Source organism: Hyperolius riggenbachi, chromosome 2 (genome assembly GCF_040937935.1).
Source record: "Hyperolius riggenbachi isolate aHypRig1 chromosome 2, aHypRig1.pri, whole genome shotgun sequence".
Taxonomy (NCBI): Eukaryota; Metazoa; Chordata; class Amphibia; order Anura; family Hyperoliidae; genus Hyperolius; species Hyperolius riggenbachi.
In genome coordinates this window covers 71,081,060-71,102,518 of record NC_090647.1, presented here as the reverse complement: position 1 = coordinate 71,102,518, position 21,459 = coordinate 71,081,060, and the positions used below count along the sequence as shown (strand labels likewise).

At 44.4% G+C, this 21,459-nt stretch overlaps 1 protein-coding gene across 1 annotated transcript in view; it reads right to left on the bottom strand.

Moving 5' to 3' along the window:
• LOC137545544 (hydroperoxide isomerase ALOXE3-like) overlaps positions 1 to 21,459 on the bottom strand; it is a 75,120-nt gene that overhangs the window by 48,518 nt on the left and 5,143 nt on the right. The window contains exons 2-4 of the mRNA XM_068266902.1: positions 16,725 to 16,929; positions 11,126 to 11,207; positions 1,522 to 1,644 (exon numbers count right to left, since the gene is read on the bottom strand). Coding sequence (XP_068123003.1) covers positions 1,522 to 1,644; positions 11,126 to 11,207; positions 16,725 to 16,929 — 410 coding nt within the window. The remainder of the gene's footprint in view (positions 1 to 1,521; positions 1,645 to 11,125; positions 11,208 to 16,724; positions 16,930 to 21,459) is intronic.

Genomic DNA, 21,459 nt, shown 5'->3' with positions numbered 1-21,459 from the left:
CCTCCTAGTACCAGCCCCTTTCCCAAGTGTATGTGTCCCCTCCTGTGCTTGTGCTCAGTGTTAAAGGGAAGGTCCGAGGAGGAGTATCAAAATAAAAAATCCACTTACCTGGGGCTTCCTCCAGCCCCTGGCAGCTGTCCTGTGCCCTCATCGCAGCTCCGGTGGCTCCCGGTCCCCTCCAGTGGCAGGTCGGCTTCTCCTGTGCTCCAGCATGCAGCTCACTGAGACACACTGATGTCCTTCGGACTGTAATGCGCAGAGCTGCTGCGCTTGCGCAGTACAGTCCGGAAGACGTTAGCGCGACTACGTGAGACGCGCACTGGAACGCATGTAGGGCTCTGGTTCCGGAGGGGACTCCAGGCCACCGGCGGGGAGCGGAGCTGCGGTGAGGGCACAGGATGGCTGTCAGGGGCTGGAGGAAGCCCCAGATAAGTGGATTTTTTTATTTTAATACTCCTCGGATATATCCTTTAAAGGCTCACCTGTGTGCCGTCCTGTCTCCTGTACTCCTCCGGCGTCATCATGAGCGCCTGTATTATGTGACTCACCACATGTGCCAGTGTCACATGGAACAGGGCTGGTGGTGACCAGAGGAGTCCAGGAGTCACGTCAGCAGAAGGGGCACCGGCCGGGGGTCAGTCAGTTATTGCAATATCGAATGACATTACCTCCTCCCACCAGACCGGGCCCTCACGACTGAGATTTTCCACTATTTCTGTTCGATCCATTTAACTGATTTAGGCCAGAAATAAATAGAAAGATTTATCGGCCATGTTGTGGCTCAGATTCTCTACTGATTTGATTAAATTATTGAATCAGAAGGTCGATCAGCCCGTTATATCGAATAATGGACAGTATGGGCATCCTAATGCATTAAATGCGCTGTATCAATGGTGGTACATTAAGGGCCCGTTCACACTAAGGGCGTTTTTTCCCTTTTTTTAAGCACAGGCGATTTTCAAAATCGCCCTCAAAACCTGTGTGCAATGATTCCCTATGAGAGAGTTCAAATCTGAGCGGTTAGTTTCCGATCCGCTCAGGAGAGTGCGATTCTGCCTCAATGAAAGGTATAGGCAAAATGCAAAAAACCGCTCACAAAATCGCTTTGAGCAGTGATTGCGTGAGCGTTTTTAAGAATAAATACTTTGCATTTATTCTTTTCCGGGTCAAAGAGTTCACTTCCTGACTTGCGTCAGGGAGTGAATTTAAAAAAACGCACATAAAAAGTGCTTAGAAAAGCTCTTCTCAACAAAAAGCAACACCCATCGAAGCGCCGGGAAGCCCAAGAAAATGCTTCAAAAAATAGCCATACGCGACCGCTAATGTGAGCGGAATGCAATGTGAACGAGGCCTAAAGGTGGTTTGACATATTTATAAAAGGGCACTTTGGAAATCCAGCAGTCCATATGAATGTAAGCAAAGCCTTAGAGCAGGAGTGGAATGCACTGATCCATGCCATGTTAGAATGCGGCACGCAGAAAGCCACACATGCCACATAATATAAAAGTATTTGATTCCTACATGAAGTGCAAACCGCCTTTAAAACTTTTCCGCTTTTTGTAGGAGTACTGCTCATTAGGTGGCAATTTCTTCACGTCAGTTACATCAATGGTCTGAGGGACATCCTCCGCATATACTTTCCACCTGAAAGGGAAAAAAAAAAACACATTCACTGTTAGTACTGACTGTAAGAGCGATATTTAAAAAATGACATATTGTACACAGGACCGGTTTGAGACTTTTTGCTGCCTGAGGCAAACTTTTGAGGATGCACACCCCTCCCCCCCCCCCCCCCCCCCCTCCAATCCTGATTTGGAATTGATTGCACAGCACCTGGCAATTTACTCTACTTCATTTTATATTCTCAGTTCTCACACTGGCTGTGACAAACAAACTGCTTACCCTCATGGAGGCTGAGGCCAGTCGGTCGTCCTCCATTCCTCCTCAGTCAGGACAGCAATGCCATCTCCTCCCTTCTTCTGTGCAAATCAAATAAAACACTGCTGCTCTCCTGCCTCCCCCTCCTCACTCACTGTCAGGCTCCCCACACAGCACAACCAGCTGCTTTTGCCCAATGATGACCTCTTCACCTCGCTTGCTCTCATCTCGCTTCTCCTCCTTCTCTGACTGCATTCTGTAAGTGGAAACACACAGTACAAACATGCTGCCCCTGTAATCTCTGTCCCTGATGCAAATGTTTCACCTTGCTTCATGAGAGGACCAGCCCTGATTGTACACATTTGGTTTATTTACATTTGTTTGCATTGATCTGAGAATATTGAAGCAGCCTTACGCAACCTAAGCATAAGACAATTATAACAACCCCTAGCATTATGCAGGTAGAAGTTACATAGCAACAAGTGATGTAGACGTTCCAACTGCAGCAAGGCCCCCCAACCAGATGGGCCCACTAGGGGCAATTCTAAAGGCCGCTTTCAAACTGCTAACCAGCATTATAGTTGCGGTGCGATGAATGCCTAGCGAAATAGTCTTCGGAGATTACTTTGGCAATGCATGGTAATTTCCCTTCTAGCTGCAGGCCAAGCAGGAAGTGAGGGTCTCTAGCGCTCACTTCCTGTGGCAGAAATATGAAGTGTATTGACAAAATATGTTTCCACGCATGCTTGCCGCAACGCGAAGGCAAAAAATTTAAAATATCTGCGGATCCATAGACTTACATGACTTCCAGTTGGTGTTCGCGTGTATCGGGTAATATTTCTGGCGCATCGTACCATGGTAGATCTTCTATGCCTAACCGCCTAACCGCCTTCGCCTAACCGCCCCCCGCATCACCCAGTCCCATGCTCCAACATTATGGAACTCTCTACCTCCACCCATTAGGGCAGTGTGAGAAAACGCGGAAGCACCGCCGCATGCACCTCTAGCAGGGCGCCGGGTTCCGCGGCCAGCGCGGCAGCTGATGCAGCTGCTCACTCGTCTTTGTGTCTGCCTGAACGCGGAGGAACCGCCGCATGCGCTGGTGGCATGGCGGCAGATTCCGCGTGCAGCGCAGCGGGCATTTCACAACAAAGTTCTGGTATGGCTGGGAGCTGTACTCCATCCTGACGAATCGCCTGTGAGGGGCGGGAAACGCGTCGATGGGCGGAGTCCAAGTGTCATGGTTACGTCACACCCGCGCCAACCGATGAATTAGCCCTGCAGTACAAGCGCTGCTGTTCCGGCGTTGTGTCGCCATTACTGGCTGTGTGGTCTGTTTATGAGGCCAGCAGGAAGCGGGTGTTATGCGCAGTGCTGAGACGCTGATTCGGCGTGGTGCAGTCTACCCTGTCGCCATAGTGAGTTGGATAAGATCTGGTGAGCGCAACCCAAGTTTACTTCCGGAAGCTGGACTGTCCCTCCCCATATCGGGATTCCATCGGGCCAAGGCTCCATAGTGGGTACCCACTCAAGATGTCACAGCGGAGGTGGTAAGAGTGACTCTCCTGTGCTGAGAATATATATCTATTCCTGAGGTGATAATCCAGCACTTACATCGCTGCTGTGCAGGTGGACTCATTATCCCCTATGGGGAGTGTACACTCAGTTATCACGCCACACAGAAGAACAAGGCAGCGCTTTTGAGTGCATGGGCGCCATTGTGTGTATGCGTGGGTGGACGAATGATGCCGGCTAAGGTCAGATAGTTATAGGACTTAGGCAATGAGCTTGAATTCATGACTCTTGGATTTTCAGCGAGTTTTTACTGGTGTTTTAGTGAAGCTGATTTTTGCATGCAGTCAAGCTAGTCTGTGTCATTTGTGTTTTTGACAATACATTTTCTACTATCTGACTCAATATATCGTGAACCCTGGCCTCTATTTGTATATTAGTGGGAGCTGTAGTCCACATAGGTTTAGGTGGACGCGCGCGCGCACGCGCGCTGGGAGGAAGAGCTTTATGTCAGTCAGTGGGGGATCAGCTGACCAGGCTGGTCAGCTGACGCCAGAAACGGTTGCCATTGGTCCAGCACTTGGGGGAGGCGCTGGAGAGCGCTGAAATATATATACTGGTGGCTGGGCATTTGCTGGTTGTCTGCCGTTGCGATCACTACGTGGTAGCACTCAGACCTTTTGTCAGTATCTGTGTTATTTGCTAGACCAGTTTCCAAGGTGTCGATGACCAAGGAGCTCACACCTTAGTCTAGGAATCCTGTTATTAACTGTGTTACTATCTAAGTTATTTGTTAGACCAGTTTCCAAGGTGTTGATGACCAAGGAGCTCACACCTTAGTCTAGGAATCCTGTTAACATCTGTGTTATATTCTAGACCAGTTCCGGGGTGTTGATGATCTAGGAGCTCACACCCAAGTCTAGGCAATGTAGGACGCGTCATGCGGATGCGCTTTATGGCTCTTTACGACGGGGAATGCGGAAGAAGAGGACGCTTTGCCCGAGGACGACTAGCAGTCGTCCGAAAACGAAACTTAGCCGCGGAGGGAGACCGGAGGGCACCGAAGGACCGGCGCGGGCACAGGACGGCTGCAGGAGGCTCGGGAAAGCCCCCAGGTAAGTGAATTTTTTTTCCCCACCAGTTAAGGTTCCCTTTAAATACCGTTTTCAACCTTATTGTATTAGAAATACATCGCTTTTGGTATTAACTTTGTTTTTACACTTATAATGCGTTGATTATAGTTACTAAAATATCGCTTTTAATATTACTGTTATTTTAAGTTTTCTAATGCGTACATGATTGTAAGGCTATCTATTGTATTGTATATATTTATATATACTTTTCTCTATTTATAATATTAATGTATACGTGATTTTAAGGCTATTTTAAGGCTATTTATTCTATTACAAATATATAAATTATTTTATTAAAGTTATTTGTAGAGAAGATAAATTATTTTATTCATGTTATTTGTAGAGAAGTATTTTAAGGATTAAATATGTTAATGTTTATATGTGTTTAGGGTGTTTGTGCGGTGGGGATGGTTAGGTTTAGGCATTACCAGGGCGGTCTAGGGGTTAGGGATAGGTACAGGGAGGGTTAGGTATATTTACAGTAATAATATACGCAACAAGGGGGTGGTTAGGGTTAGGCACCACTAGGGGGGTGCTTAGGTTTAGGCACCACCAGGGGGGTCTTAGGGTTAGGCACCCCCAGGGGGTCTTAGGGTTAGGCACCACCAGGGGGGTCTTAGGGTTAGGCACCACCAGGGGGGTCTTAGGGTTAGGCACCACCAGGGGGGTCTTAGGGTTAGGCACCACCAGGGTGGTCTTAGGGTTAGGCACCACCAGGGGGGTCTTAGGGTTAGGCACCACCAGGGGGGTCATAGGGTTAGGCACCACCAGGGGGGTCATAGGGTTAGGCACCACCAGGAGGGTCTTAGGGTTAGGCACCACCAGGGTGGTCTTAGGGTTAGGCACCACCAGGGGGGTCTTAGGGTTAGGCACCACCAGGGGGGTCTTAGGGTTAGGCACCACCAGGGGGGTCTAGGGGTTAGGCACCACCAGGGGGGTCTAGGGGTTAGGCACCACCAGGGGGGTCTAGGGGTTAGGGATAGGTACAGGGAGGGCTCTGTGTGAAAGTAAGGTTAAGTATAGTTACAGCACAATATATGTAATATATACAATTTATTAAATTATGTATATTTAAACAAAGAGGGGGTCTAGGGGTCAGGGATAGGGATAGGGAGAGATCTGTGTGAGCCTACAGTTAGGTATAATTACAGTACAATATCTGTAAAACCTACCATTGCATTGCTATGCTTAATACAAGTGTAAATATCGTTTTTGTTATAGACGCAATTTGACGTTTTTTCAGAATTCGTTTGTTGTTATAGACGGTATTTTGCCATTTCATTTCCGTTTATTTAACCTATTTAGCACTAAATTTTCGTTTACAACCTCTTAAACGAAAAATATGGTTTTGCATTAAAACTTACAATTTTGGCTATACCCCGCGCCCTTTTTTCCAGGCGCCCTTTTTTGATACACGCACCTAACTAAGCTTTCCCTATGAGAGTCTGCAGCAGCTATCCCTTCACTAATTACTGCAGGCACACAAGTGAGTCCACTGCCTGACGCTGCCTGCCTTTTATAAGGGGGGGGTGGGGCTCCAGGAGGGAGTGTAGCCTAATTCGGGCCATCTCTAGTTATTACATGTAGAGTGTTCAAGGGGGCCCAATGTAAAACTTGTAGAAACCGGCCCGAGGTTATTAAGATAACAGATGCTTTATTTGTTCATCTTTGCCAAATTGGTAATCAAATTGGAAATCAATATAATAGTAACTTCCTGTGAGTATAGATCAGGCAACAACCGGACAGTTGATCTACCCCAAACGCATTGGTAACAAATGCAAAGTATTATGTCGTATTGTACAGTACACAGTGGTGACATGTAGACATTGCTAAAAATGAGTGTAGTTATAAGAGATGTCTAAACCTTTTTTACATTTGTACATATTGCCTTTAAATACTGTATTACCCATACAGCATACATACACTCCCATGCTCCCTCGTTTATATGCAGACCATTATACATAACTCCATTACATTTTCTGCTTATTACATTATTTTGTATGTACCCTAACAACAGGAAGACCGAGAGACCGGATGATTCCACAGTGACAGGAAGCCTACTGAATGCAAGCAATAGGATTACCTGATGCTCTCTATTACTCTGCTGCATCTCTGCCTATGTCATTGCTGGGAATACACGTTACGTTTTTTGCGGAGAATCGTTCCGATAGATGCCTTCGATGATAAAACTCCAACATGTCCGATTCCCTGCTCAATTCTGTACCGCTCGATTTCTCAAAGAAGCGAATGGAAAAAAGATAAGAAAAACGAGTGGAAGATAAGAGAATTGAGCAGAGAATCGAATGGCTAATAGATCGCTCGTAGGATCAAACGCAAAAAACATAACGTGTATTCCCAGCATAAGGCTGCAGTACATTATCTCTCTGACCACAGACTCCCTGCGCTGTGTCCTTCCTTTCCAACCTTTATCCAATCAGTGAGCTAGCTCATGTATAGCCTAAAGGATTGGCTAGTTGATGAGGGAGGAGGAGTAGGTGGCAGGAAATTTGGGCGCATGAGGCAAGCGGACAAAAAGGTTGCTGCCATTCACTCCCATAATAAATCTCATTTGATGGGCGCCAAAAAGGAAAATAAAAGGCGCCCGGAGATTATTAACATTTCCATACTGCGCTCGTGATGATTTAAGTTTACAAAATGCGCCTGTGACGAATACGTTTACAAAAATACTAAACACATTTATCGTATTTAACTAAAACGTTATTTAAAATGTTATCCTTTAATGTTTGTAAAACATCATTATTCACATAATAAAGCGATCCGTACGTACATTGTAATATATTTTTTACAGTCACTATTTGTAACACATTATTATCCACACAATAAAGCAATCACTAAAGGGGTTTTAGGGTTAGGCACCACCAAGGGGGTCTTAGGGTTAGGCACCACCAGGGGATCTTAGGGTTAGGCACCACCAGGGGAGATTTATGGTTAGGCACCACCAGGTGGGTCTTAGGGTTAGGCACCACCAGGGGGGTCTTAGGGTTAGGCACCACCAGGGGTCTTACGGTTAGGGATAGGTACAGGGAGGGTTCTGTGTGAGAGTAGGGTTAGGTTTAGTTGTAGTAAAATGTTAGTAATAGTTATTACGAACATACGTATATTTTTTTTTCATCGTTATAAACAATATTTTCAGATTTTATTACATAAAGAAATGATAAATGAAGGGTATTCACAATATTATACAATGATAACGATTAAACATATATTATCGTTTTGTAACGTATAACGTAATTATAAGTTTCACTTTTAAAACAGGGAAGATTATCATTTTCACAATTTGCAATTTCATACACATTATTAAATGTTTTTTAATTTGTAAAACATTATTTGTAAACAAAATACAACACAATATTTTTATAAAAGCTATTACTGCTTATCGTTTACACCACGTGCCCTTTTTTCCCGACGCCTTTTTTGCATGTACGCGGAGGAGTGTAATATACAGCAGCAGGGTTGGACTGGGACATTAAGGGCCCACCAGGAAAGCTTTAGCCTGGGCCCCCCAGCCCCCCCCCATTCCCCTCTCCCCCTCCCCCCCCCGATCCCCTCTCCTCCCCCCCCCCCCCCCCCATCCCCTCTCCCCCTTCTGAGGACAGTCCCCAACAGGGAGATGTCCACATGCGCCGCAGCAAAAATAAATGGGTGACACCACGCACTGGAACATGGGTGTGGTCATGATGGGTCATGGGCAGACTTAAAAATACACAAAATAAAAAAAAAATACACAAAATAAGTAGCGGTGTTATTCAGAGAGATTGGGTCCGGCCAGATACATATTAGATAAAATAATCAAATAGCTACATGCCTCATGATAATTCATCAAGTAGTCAAATGCCGCCAAATAAAAATATTAAGTAGTCCAGTGCTGTCCAACGTCGTGGGCATGGAAGGCCATTTTTTCCCAGACCATATGAGAGTGTGCGTGACGTCATGAGTGACGTCACGCTCATGCGCAGAGAGTGCCCGGCAACAGGAGCACGATCTAGGACGCGCTCCGCCGGGCAGCGCAGGCTTACTACTCTGGGTCATTGCGACCCGGAAGTAGTAGAAGGCCCAGAGAGATTCGCCCAGCGAACGGTTCGGGCCATCTCTAATTGCCAGCAGATTTTCCCACAAAGTGCAATCAGATTGTCAGCAGATTTTCCCACAAAATGCAATCAGATTGGCAGCAGATTTCCCCACAACATGCAATCAGATTGGCAGCAGATTCCCCAAAAAAGAGGGCCTGGCAGGCAGGTCTATAGGTGTCCCCAGTTTAGGTAGGAAGGTCTATAAGTGTCCCCAGTATAGGTAGCCAGGTCTAAAGGTGTCCCCAGTTTAGGTAGGCAGTTATATAGGTTTCCCCAGTTTAGGTAGGCAGGTCTATAAGTGTCCCAGTATGGTGCCCCAGCCTGGAAGGGGGGGAAGCCCCCCTCACATGGAGCCCCCCTTCCATGCTCCCCCTTCCAAAATTGCAGCCAGCCAGAGCGGCAGTGAGCGGGAATCACTCACTTACCGAAAGTCAGAGAGCTCTGCGTGCCGCTGGTCTGGTCTTCTGCACTGCACTGTCCAATCATGCTCTCGCAGGAAGTACAGTGAGAGCGTGATTGGACAGTGTCAGTGCAGAAGACCAGACCAGCAGCACGCAGAGCTATCGCTCTCAGCAAGCCGTTCCCTGCTGCTGCCGCTAGTTGGCTGCAATTCTGGAGGGGGGAGTGCAGAAGGGGGGCCCTAGGGGACCCCCTCCCTGCTGCTCTGTGCCCACTTTCCCACTCTGTCGGACGAGGAGGTGGGGCCCACCGAGAGAAAAAACTGTACTACGGTGGCCCAGTCCAAGCCAGCAGTCTTGGTTGTGTAGAGTGGGAATTGCAGCAATAATACCCTCACACCTCAAAACTTTTTGAGAAAAGAAAGAGGGACTCTTAAAGTGAACCCAAGGTGGGTTCTAAGAATCCAATTAGCACACAGAGGCTGGGTCTGCATATAATGCCCAACCTCTGATGCTACACTGTTTCCCCCACTCTCTCCCCTGCGCCCTGCTGGCCCCCATAAATCAATCGCCGTACTGGTGACACGCAGCATGTCGCCAGCTGGCTGTTTACCTCTTAAGTGTCACTCTCGCCGCTCCCCCACCTCATTCAAAGCGCCGCTCCCCGCCCTGCATCCCTTCCCTCCAATCAGTGGGGAGGGAAGGGACACAGGTGGGGAGCGGCGATCGCCGCTCGGAGACTGGTAGACAGCGGTTCGCCGTCTAATTAGGCTGTACAGTGCTGCAATCTAAGGCAGCGGCTGTCCCTCTGGGACACAGGAGAGCGATCGGCTCTCATAGGGCGAAGCCTATGTGAGCCGATCGCCGTGATTGGCTGGCTGGGGGGATGGAGGAATTGCAGAAAATAAATAAATAGATACATTTATTTAAAAAAAAAATAACAAAAATATTTATTAAAAAAAATAAACACGGGGGGGGGGGGGGGGGGGGGATGGGGGGGTGATCAGACCAACAGAGAGCTCTGTTTGTGGGGAGAAAAGGGGGGGGGGATCACTTGGGTGCTGAGTTGTGCGGCCCTGGAGTGAGGCCTTAAAGCTGCAGTGGCCAATTAACAGAAAAATGGCCTGGTCTTTAGGGGGGTTTAACACTGCGGTCCTCAAGTGGTTAATAGATCCCTTTCTGATCAGATGTGGATAAGTGAGGGATATGTCTTCTGAGCATGTCGGGAAATGCTCGCCAGTGTATGGCAGGCTTCAGAGAGACACTGATTGTTTACCAGACCAAATATCTAATAATGTCTGGTGACCTTAAGCCAGGCAACCGGTATTGTTTAACCTCCCTGGCATTCAATTTCCCCTGGATTTCTGTACAAAAAGTGATCCAATTAATTTTCATAACCTTTTTTACTGTAACTGATAACTGATTTCCTGTAACAAAATGTGTCATGCAAGGGTCCAGTATACAGTGCAGGAGAGTATTGACACGTGTATGCACGTCAATACCATTCGCAGCATGTTTTGTATTGTCATGCATACACGTCAATACCGCCAGGGAGGTTACAGAGACTGTGAAGCAAGTCAAAATCCAAGTTTTTAACTTCTATTTATGTTAAGCACTATAGCTAGTGCTAAAACGCCACATCCCCGCAGCAAACAAGGGGTTTATACCCCCCAAATCCCCTCTGCAAAATCCACGACTTTCTTGGTCGTGAATTTTGCTTCCCATGGAGGCAGAGCTTTGAGTTGCAGCTATGCCTCCATGCACGTCATTTGCCGTGCGGATCTCCGCCTCCTCCTGCCCCTCTCAGTGAAGGAAGATTGAGAGGGGCGGGGAGAGGCGGCGGGGATTGATGCGCGAAGAGGCAGAGCTACAGCCCTAAGCTTTGCCTCAATCAGGAAGCGCTCCCTGCACTTAGCACAGGAGATTTGCAGGGTATAAAGCCCTTGTTTTGCCGCGGGGATGCAGCGTTTTAGCACTAGCTATAGTGCTTAACATAAATAAAAGTAAAAAAATGTGGAATTTTGACTCGCAGGGTCTCTTTAAAAGGAAATAAATATGGCATCCTCTATATCTCTCTCACTTCATGTGTACTGTAAATGCATTGCTCACTCACTTGTAGGCTTCTCTCTTCTTCAACAGTTCTGCTTTTCGCTGTTCTTGGAGAAGAGGGTGAAGATCTTCTGACAATATCTGACCTGTAACAGAATGGCATTACTATACCTTCGTTATACTGTTTGTACTTCTTCTCAATATTCAGGTGGTTGCGCAAAGAAAGCTCCACTCCTACTGTGATAAGCTCTGCCCTCACCAATGCGGGAAGCTCCTCCCTCATCCGGGACACTTTGGAGTGAAGAGGCTCTGGACAGAAATTCTACTGTGGCCATTCCGTCAGCTGTGTGGGAACAATAATAATGTCTGCCTAACAGCTGCACCCACTGTGACTACTCCCTCCTCCTGCACCCACAGTGACCGTACCCTCCAAGTTGCAAATTAATGACACAGAAGTGACCCATCTTATAGCTGCTACTTAGCTACAACATACAGCATTCCCAAGGCCCCATCCCTACTCTGCTGTCTTGCTGCTCCCACTGAAATGAATGAACATTTGGGACCTGCATCTAAAAAGTAAGATACTTTAAATTGTGTTTTGAACAGATTCATTTACAATAGAAATGTGCCCCCTCCCATTGCACCACAACGCACAAAACCACAAACACATGACCCTACAGCAGAGTGCGCTGACCGGGTCATATGCATAGTGCCTTACCCCCCCTCCCGCACGCCCCTCACCCAGTGACGTACTCCATGCTGGATAAGAAGTACGTCACCGGGATTTTCATCATATTCCATCGTTCCATGCATGCACACCACCTTTTAAAATGGTAAGCATCGCAGAAGTGCGTCGATAACACACTATTGCCCCTGCGTTGGCTCGCAACGCAACATTTAAGTGTGCTAGGACCCACTAACCAAAATAACATAATACATAAAGTTGCTTATTTTTTTTTACAATATTATATTATAAATGATTTACTCAAAGGTTGTCCCATTGTAAAATCTTTTCTCTCCCGGATTTACTTTCTGAAATGTATTACAGGCGGCAACAGGCAGGGTATCCTGGAAAATGTATTGCATTCTACTGTATGTTGTTCCTCTTTAAAACTACTTTAAGTGGCTCAACCTCAACTTTGGTACCCAGAAAGGGTTAAAGGGAACCTTAAAGTGAACCTCCAGACTAAAATCTACTCAGCAAAACTGAAAATGCTCGGTATTTCTTTAACAGTTTCACAGCATCAGAACTTTGTTTTTCTTACCAAAGCATCATTTTTTGCTGTATTTTTATCTAAGCTCCACCCGTCAAAGAAAAAAAGCCTGGGCTTTTTTCTTCTGATGCTGTGCAGAGCATGATGGGATTTGCTATGTTGTTTTTCACATTGCTTAGCAACTGGGAGGGGTGATCAGGACACAGAACAGTTGGAACTGTGTATCATAGTCCCTGACACCTCCTTACAACCAAAAAGATGGCTGCCATCATGAAATCAAACATTTGCCTGTTCTTTTAAAACAGGGTGGGTAAGAGATTATATTACCTATCTATTTTAAATAACATAACTAATGTAACTTAATGACAGTATGTTTGTTTAGGCTGGAGTTCCTCTTTAAGTGACATGTGACATGATGAGATAGAGATACAAATAAGTATGCTGTCTTCCTTTTCTTCTTTATCTGCCTGAAAGTGTTCAGCTATGCAACTGACAGTTTCTCTTCAGTAAGGACCCAGTCAGACTATAGCATCCCTTATTGATAAGGAAATACAGTCATAAAACACAGAGAACTGCGTTTCTGAGAGCAGGAAGTATATAAAAAAGGTCAATAGTTCATATATTTTAGCCCTCTGAGACAAAGAATGGACTTTGTCATTGAGCTACGATAAAACAATAAATTAAAAAATTGTAAACATAAGATAAAAATATCTTAACCACTTAATGACAACCAGACTTGTAAAAATGTCCTGCTAGAGCCTCTTAATGGCTCCAGGATGTTTTTATAAGTCAAACAGAGCTACTGCCAATGTGCGTGTGCATGTGCCCGCTCCCGCGCGGGCACGTGAAATTAGTGAGAGAAAAAAAAACATAGAAAAATACACCTTTATTTTTAAATAATATATTGTCACGATACTTTGTACTAGGGTCATAATTAAAATGTTGTAATAACCAGGACAAATAGGAAATAGGCAGATAAAATGTGTGGGTTTTATGCACAGTAGCAGTGTTTATATTAAAACTATAGGGGATGAAATTGGAGAAATAGTGTATTTTTTCATTTTTTCCTTGTTTTTCCCTTTAAAAATGCATAGAAAATAAAGTAATTACTGAAAACAAATATCAACCCCAAAAAGCCTAATTGGTGGGGAAAAAACAAGATATAGATAATTTCATTGTGATTAGTAGTGATTAAGCTATTGGCAAATGAAAGGGATGAGCACTGAAAGGTGAAAATCACTCTTGTCCGTTAGAGTAAAGTGGTTAAAGTCATTTTTAGGAGTAGGAGGATATATACAATTATTATCTCATCAGTTTATTTTCACTGAAGGTCCACATATAATGGGATTTCTAGTTCTACCTGGTCATTTTCTTTTCATGAGGTTGTAGCCAAATGGCTGCCGCATCCAAGTAAATAGGTAAAAGGGGTAATTCTAGGTGAAAATACACAAACACACTAACACACTAATTAATGAATACTGATTTTTTTTTTACAGTATTTTATTAAAATCAGGCACCGTACACCGAATTTTATATTTTCCAGTATCCTCCCACTTCTGCTCATCTGTGTTTCCTGCTCTTCTAATAGAGTATTCTTGCTTAACTGGAGATGCATGGCCTTCCATCCATACCATATATCTCTCTCTCCAGGGCTTGTTATCATTTGTTGCCCTGGATTCCAATTGGTCCAGATAAATGAACGAATGGGAAGCCTGGGCAGGATATTCAGATAAGTTGAAAGTCGGGTTTCCACTCAGTTGAGGCATGGATGGCAGCATTGTCCATTGTCCAATTAAGCAAGAATGATACAGACAGGGAAGGCGCTTCCAAGAGGCAAAGGGGGCAATTGCCCCAGAGCCTGTAGGGGCTCCAAGGTGTGTGTGTGTCCTCCCTTCCTGCTATGGTGACCCCATACATGCCTGCAGGGAATAAGGAAGAGAGGCGTCTGGAATGTAGAGCACGGTGCTGCCTCCTGTGACTTGCCTGGATTAAGTAAGATCCCAATGTGTATACACTCTGGATTTGTAAGGGAAATGAGGAGGAGCATAATGGGGTCCCCAACAATTCTTTTGGGGACATATGATGAACACCTAATGATTTTGTGTGGCTGGGACTGTGGTGGGATGGGTCCTGGGAGTCAGCTTGGAGGCTGGGGGGGGGGGATGTGGGGCATTGCCATGGTGGGGGACAAGAGGATCATTCAAGGTATGTGCTGGCATAGGACGGCTGCAGTGGGCTGGCAGAAGCCCCAGGTGAGTGAAACTGTTTTTTTTTAAGTTAACTTCAGGTCCACTTTAACATTTTCAAAGCAGGTTGAAAGTTTACTTTCTCTAATCAGTGGCAACCTGTTAGGTGTCCCAGAGTTAGAAAAAGTTAATGTATTTTATCTCTCCCTGCCCTCAGATGTTGTATTCTGCCAGGAAAACTTGTATGGCTGTAATTTGCTTATCAGTGATGTTAACTATATTCCCGACACGGTACTGACAAGACGGAAGCTGTCACTTGCATGCCTACAAATTAACTCTTTCAGGCAGCACAATATAACAAGTAAAACAGCCTGTTATTGATATGTTTTGTAGTGTACATACACATGTTTATTTCATCATGTCACATATCACCTCGGGTACACTTTAAAGTACACCTGAATTGAGAGGGATATGGAGGCTGCCATATTTATTTACTTTTAAACAAAGCAGTTGCCTGTCTGTCCTAATGATTAGGGCTGCTCAAAACCGAAACCGGGAGACATCCGGATAGTTGCTATCCGGATATCTCCCAGTAAACCTGTGCGGGGGGGGCAGGGGGGGTCAATCTTACCTGTCTGACGTCTTCTCCGTCTGTAACTCGGCGCCTCCCACGATGCGCTCCATACGCGTCACGTGATTACAAACACTTCCTCCTTCAACCCGGAAGGAGGAAGTGTTTGTAATCACCTGACCGCCGCTTGGAGCGCATAGTGGGAGGCGCCGAGGGACAGACGGAGAAGACGTCAGACAGGTAGGATTGACCCCCGCCCCCCCGCACAGGTTTACTGGGAGATATCCGGGTAGCAACTATCCAGATGTCTCCCGGTTTCGGTTTTGAGCAGCCCTGCTAATTATCTCTTTGGCTACAGCAGAGTCTGAATCACACACCTGAAACAAGTGTGTAGCTAATGCAATCAGAGACATCTGATCTGCATGCTTGTCCAGGGTGTGTGGCTAAAAGTATCAGAGGCAGAGAATCAGCAGGGCAGCCACGCAATACGCATTGCTAAAGGGAAATACATTCGACAACTTCTATATTCTTCTCAGTTCAGGTGTGATTTAATATACTCTTGGGCAATGCACAAGGCAGCCAATCCCATTGTTTTTATAACATCAATGTACATTTGTCAGTTCTATATAGAAAAAATATATATATAAAAATAAATACACAGCATGCAGTATACACTGCATTTTATAAATACTAACTTACAATTTTAGTAGAGGAAGCTGACCTATATTAAGACCATTAGAGAAGTGGCCCTTAGAAAGCTTTGCCAAAGTTTACAAGTGTGAGCATTTTTGAATATATATCAATGAGGCATTTTAGTGAGATTTGGCACAATTTATTACACCACCGACCACCTGGGTATACAGACTTTGGATACAATATCTACACTTGCAAATGCTATGTTCGTTGTTATTGCAAGACAAGACACAGAAAATGTATATTGGGCTTTCCTCTTGGTGGACTCAAAGCGCCAGAGCTGCAGCCACTAGGACGCGCTCTATAGGCAGTAGCAGTGTTAGGGAGTCTTGCCCAAGTTCTTCTAACTGAATGTATTTTACTGAACAGAAAGAGCCATGATTCGAACCCTGGTTGAAGAGCCCATAAATAAAGTGAACCTTAAACCAGAAAAAAAATGAGTTTTACTCACCTGGGGCTTCTACCAGCCCCCTGCAGCAGTCCTGTGCCCTCGCAGCCACTCACTAATCCTCTGGTCCCCCGCTGCCAGCTAGTTTCGTTTTTGCCGACAGGCCCATCAGGACTGGCTACGCGTAGCTTTTTCCGCATTCCCGACTGTAATTAGCGCTGTTGCGGGACGCAACGCGTACAAAAATACGCGTTGCCGCATTACGCACGCATAGATATGCGACAACGCGTATTTTTTTACGCGTTGTGGCCCGCAATAGCGCTAATTACAGTCGGGAGTGCGGAAAAAGCTACGCGTGGCCAGTCCTGACGGGCCTGTCGGCAAAAACTAAACTAGCTGGCAGCGGGGGACCAGAGGATTAGTGAGTGGCTGCGAGGGCACAGGACTGCTGCAGGGGGCTGGTAGAAGCCCCAGGTGAGTAAAACTCTTTTTTTTTTCTGGCTTAAGGTTCACTTTAACCAGTACACTATCCAGCCACTGCAGTACCACAAGGTAGCAACTATCACTAGTCAGGGATCCACAAGCTGAAGTTTATCCAAAGCACACCTTACCCTTTCCCTCTGGGATTTCCACAGGTGTTGAGGAGGATATCCATGCATAGACTGGAAACTGGTAGAGATGGCCAGCGGGGCTGGTGACATTGACATACCGGCAGTACCAGGCATCCATGTTGAAGGTCTTGTAGCGCTCTGTAGACAGCCGGACCAGCAGCAGCTCACCAAGATCTTTCTGTACATTGATTTCAAAATCTGTCACCTGTGCAGAGTGGAATAAAGAAATAAAAAAAAATAAGAGAAAGGTATAGAAAAGAAAGTAGAGAAGAGAAAGCTTCCCATCATGCCTTGGGATCAATCTTCCCGTCAAACTTCTCAACACCCACTTAACCACTTAAGGACTGCAGTCATAAAACCCCTTAAAGGGAACCTGTACTGATTAAAATTATTTAAAATAAACACATGAGGTAACTTCAAATGAATATTAAATAGTTACCTTGCTCTCAGTTCCTCTCAGAAGCTCACCATTTTCTTCTGACAATGATCCTTTCCAGTTCTGACAACATTTTGTCAGAACTGAAATATATCAGTTGTTGTCAGTTATATATCAGTTGCTGTCAGTTATAGCTGAGAGGACAACTGAATGTGCATAGTAATGTCCATGTTTCCCTATGGCTCAAGTGGACGATGTTACAGTTTAACAGTGTGCTGACCACGAGGCTGTTATGGGGTAATGGCCATTTTCAAAATAGAGGATGGAGAATTTCCTTGTTCACAGTGGACAAACAGGACAAGGGAGAGGAGAAAGATATTGAGGAGTAGACTACAAGGGAGGTAAGTATGACTTGTGTATGCTTATTTTGACTTTTAATTTTCAGTTCAGGTTTTGGACCAGACAATTTTTTCCATTCAGACTACTGCAGCTTTAACGGTTTATTGCTCGGTCATACAACCTACCACCTAAATTAATTTTACCTCCTTTTCTTGTCCCTAATACAGATTTCTTTTGGTGCTATTTGATTGCTGCTGCGAGTTTTAGTTTTTATTATATTCATCAAAAAAGACATGAATTTTGTCAAAAAATGATTTTTTTAACTTTCTGTGATAAAATTTGTCAAATAAAGTAAAATTTCTGTATACATTTTTGTCCAAATGTATTGTGCTACATGTCTTTGTCCGCTAACTTGTGACAAAAAATTAAATCTTCTATGAACTCACCATACTCTTAACAGAATACCTTGGGGTGTCTTCTTTCTATAATGGGGTCAGTTGTGGTGTTCCTATACTGCCCTGGCATTTTAGGGGCCCTAAACCGTGAGGAGTAGTCTTGAAACCAAATGTCTCAAAATGACCTGTGAATGGACAATTGTGGATCTCAGTAAATTGTGGATCTCTGTAAATGGACAATTGTGTGTAAAAAAAAATAAAAAAATTGTCATTTACAGAGATATTTCTCCCACCCAGCATGGGTATGTGTAAAAATACACCCCAAAACACATTATACTATTTCTCCAGAGTACAGCGGTACCACATGTGTGGCACTTTTTTGCAGCCTAACTGCACTAAGGGGCCCAAAGTCCAATGAGTACCTTTAGGATTTCACAGGTATTTTGAGACATTTGGTTTCAAGACTACTCCTCACGGTTTAGGGCCCCTAAAATGCCAGGGCAGTATAGACACCCCACAAATGACCCCATTTTAGAAAGAAGACACCCCAAGGTATACCTTCCAGCAGTAAAAATGTCACCATGTGATACATTTCAGAATGTAAATCAGGGATTTAAAATATTTTACAATGGGCAAACACTGACTAAATCATTTATACATAATTATTGTAAAAATGAAGCATTTTTTTATTACATTATTTTCACTGGAGTTGCTCTTTAATTAAACACCACACCAGACCTTTAAGCAACACCAATGAGCAAGGGCTTTGCTCCCCTACTTACTCCTAACATTAGAAGCCACTCCATCATACATTGCATCATCATCCCTCCTCCCCTCACCATAGCAACAGTACATGTTGCTCGGTTGTGTCTGTATGCGGTTGTGTCTGGAACTGTTGTCCTAGATACAGTGATGTGAAAAACTATTTGCCCCCTTCCTGATTTATTATTCTTTTGCATGTTTGTCACACTTAAATGTTTCTGCTCATCAAAAACCGTTAACTATTAGTCAAAGATAACATAATTGAACACAAAATGCAGTTTTAAATGATGGTTTTTATTATTTATTGAGAAAAAAAACTCCAAACCTACGTGGCCCTGTGTGAAAAAGAAATTGCCCCCTGAACCTAATAACTGGTTGGGCCACCCTTAGCAGCAATAACTGAAATAAAGTGTTTGCAATAACTTGCAACAAGTCTTTTACAGCGCTCTGGAGGAATTTTGGCCCACTAATCTTTGCAGAATTGTTGTAATTCAGCTTTATTTGAGGGTCTTCTAGCATGAACCGCCTTTTTAAGGTCATGCCACAACATCTCAATAGGATTCAGGTCAGGACTTTGACTAGGCCACTCCAAAGTCTAAATTTTGTTTTTCTTCAGCCCTTCAGAGGTGGATTTGCTGGTGTGTTTTGGGTCATTGTCCTGCTGCAGCACCCAAGATCGCTTCAGCTTGAGTTGACGAACAGATGGCCGGACATTCTCCTTCAGGATTTTTTGGTAGACAGTAGAATTCATGGTTCCATCTATCACAGCAAGCCTTCCAGGTCCTGAAGCAGCAAAACATCCCCAGACCATCACACTACCACCACCATATTTTACTGTTGGTATGATGTTCTTTTGCTGAAATGCTGTGTTACTTCTATGCCAGATGTAACGGGACACGCACCTTCCAAAAAGTTCAACTTTTGTCTCATTGGTCCACAAGGTATTTTCCTAAAAGTTTTGGCAATCATTGAGATGTTTTTTAGCAAAATTGAGACGAGCCTTAATGTTCTTTTTGCTATAAAGTGGTTTGCACCTTGGATATCCGCCATGCAGGCCGTTTTTGCCCAGTCTCTTTCTTATGGTGGAGTCGTGAACACTGACCTTAATTGAGGCAAGTGAGGCCTGCAGTTCTTTAAATGTTGTCCTGGAGTCTTTTGTGGCCTCTCGGATGAGTTTTCTCTGCGCTCTTGGGGTAATTTAGGTCAGCTGTCCACTCCTGGGAAGGTTCATCACTGTTCCATGTTTTTGCCATTTGTGGATAATGGCTCTCACTGTGGTTCGCTGGAGTCCCAAAGCTTTAGAAATGGCTTTATAACCTTTACCAGACTGATAGGGCTATGTAGATTTGGAGTTTTTTTTTTCTCGATAAATAAAAAAAACCATCATTTTAAACTGCATTTTGTGTTCAATAATGTTATCTTTGACTAATAGTTAACGGTTTTTGATGAACAGAAACATTTAAGTGTGACAAACATGCAAAAGAATAAGAAATCAGGAAGGGGGCAAATAGTTTTTCACATCACTGTATAGTGTGCACATTTGGACAGAGGCGCCAGGCAGGTTAAAATGATCTAAAAACAACTAAAAAGGAGGAGTACAGGTGGACTTACCTCCTGAAATGATGGACAATCGGGATTGTTCAAATCGCAAATAACAATTTGAGAGGCGCATTGCCACTATTGGACCTTTTTGAGCTTGCGCTCCTTGCCTGATGAGGCGGGTGGTACCTGCGAAACGCGCTGCGGAGTGCCAAAATAAATTGTTATTTGCGATTTGAACAATCTTGATTGTCCATCATTTCAGGAGGTAAGTCCACCTGTACTCCTCCTTTTTAGTTGTTTTTAGATCATTTTAACCTGCCTGGCGCCTCTGTCCAAATTTGCACAGTATATAGTCCACCTTGGGTGGAGGGGACTTTCCCCTTCTTTCTATCTACAGAGAGTAAATTCTTAAACCTGAGTGGGGTCAGGTTCTAATGCTCCCCACCTGCATTTCACGTGGTTGCCTATGTGGTAACCCGTGTTTGTGAGTATATCCACATCTGTTAATTATTTCGCCAACAATTGTTAGACTTACTGCACTATATTGTGCTCTCGGTTTTTCTTTTTGTTTCAAGTACATCACTGTATAGGTTCACAGTAACTATAGGCAACAGTTGTTATGCATTTTATGCGACTTAAAGCTACTTACAGATCTTAGATTTTAATTGTCTGAGACAATTATTTGTTTTTGGGGGATCAATAACAATCATTTTAGGAGACAGTAGATAGATAGAGCATCTCTACAAGTCTTCCTAAGTTTTGCTCAGATTGTGAAATGATTTTGAGCAACAAGAAACAATATTTAGATCCACTTTTACCTCAGATGCAATGGGCCAGATTTATCAAAGCATTACTGACAGTTTTTTTCTTCTTAAATGGACTCCAAGCATGCCTTTAAGATAGACGACTCCCAACAAAGTCATTCTATGACCCCTCTGGAGAAGCCTCTTGCAATGGCCATGCGTGTCACTACCTCTTCCTGCTTCATTCAGCGATGCCCTTCTCCAACTGAGAAGACAGGGTGACCCGGAAGTTATAACTTAGCCAAGATGGCACCAGGGATTTTTAAATTAAAATCGAATGAAAACTATATAGTGTAGAACTGCAAATCAAATGAAAGAGGAGAGCACATGCTACAGATAGGTATGCATCTTTAAGTAGTTTGCAGTACTGGTTGGAGTCTTAAAGGCATGCCCATGAGAAGTGCTCAGAGTCCCTTTAAACAGTTCTAGCCAACAGGATGAACTGTTCTGCATGATAATAAGAAACTTCTTGAATCGTACTTAAAGAGACACTGAAGCAAAAAAAAAAATATGATATA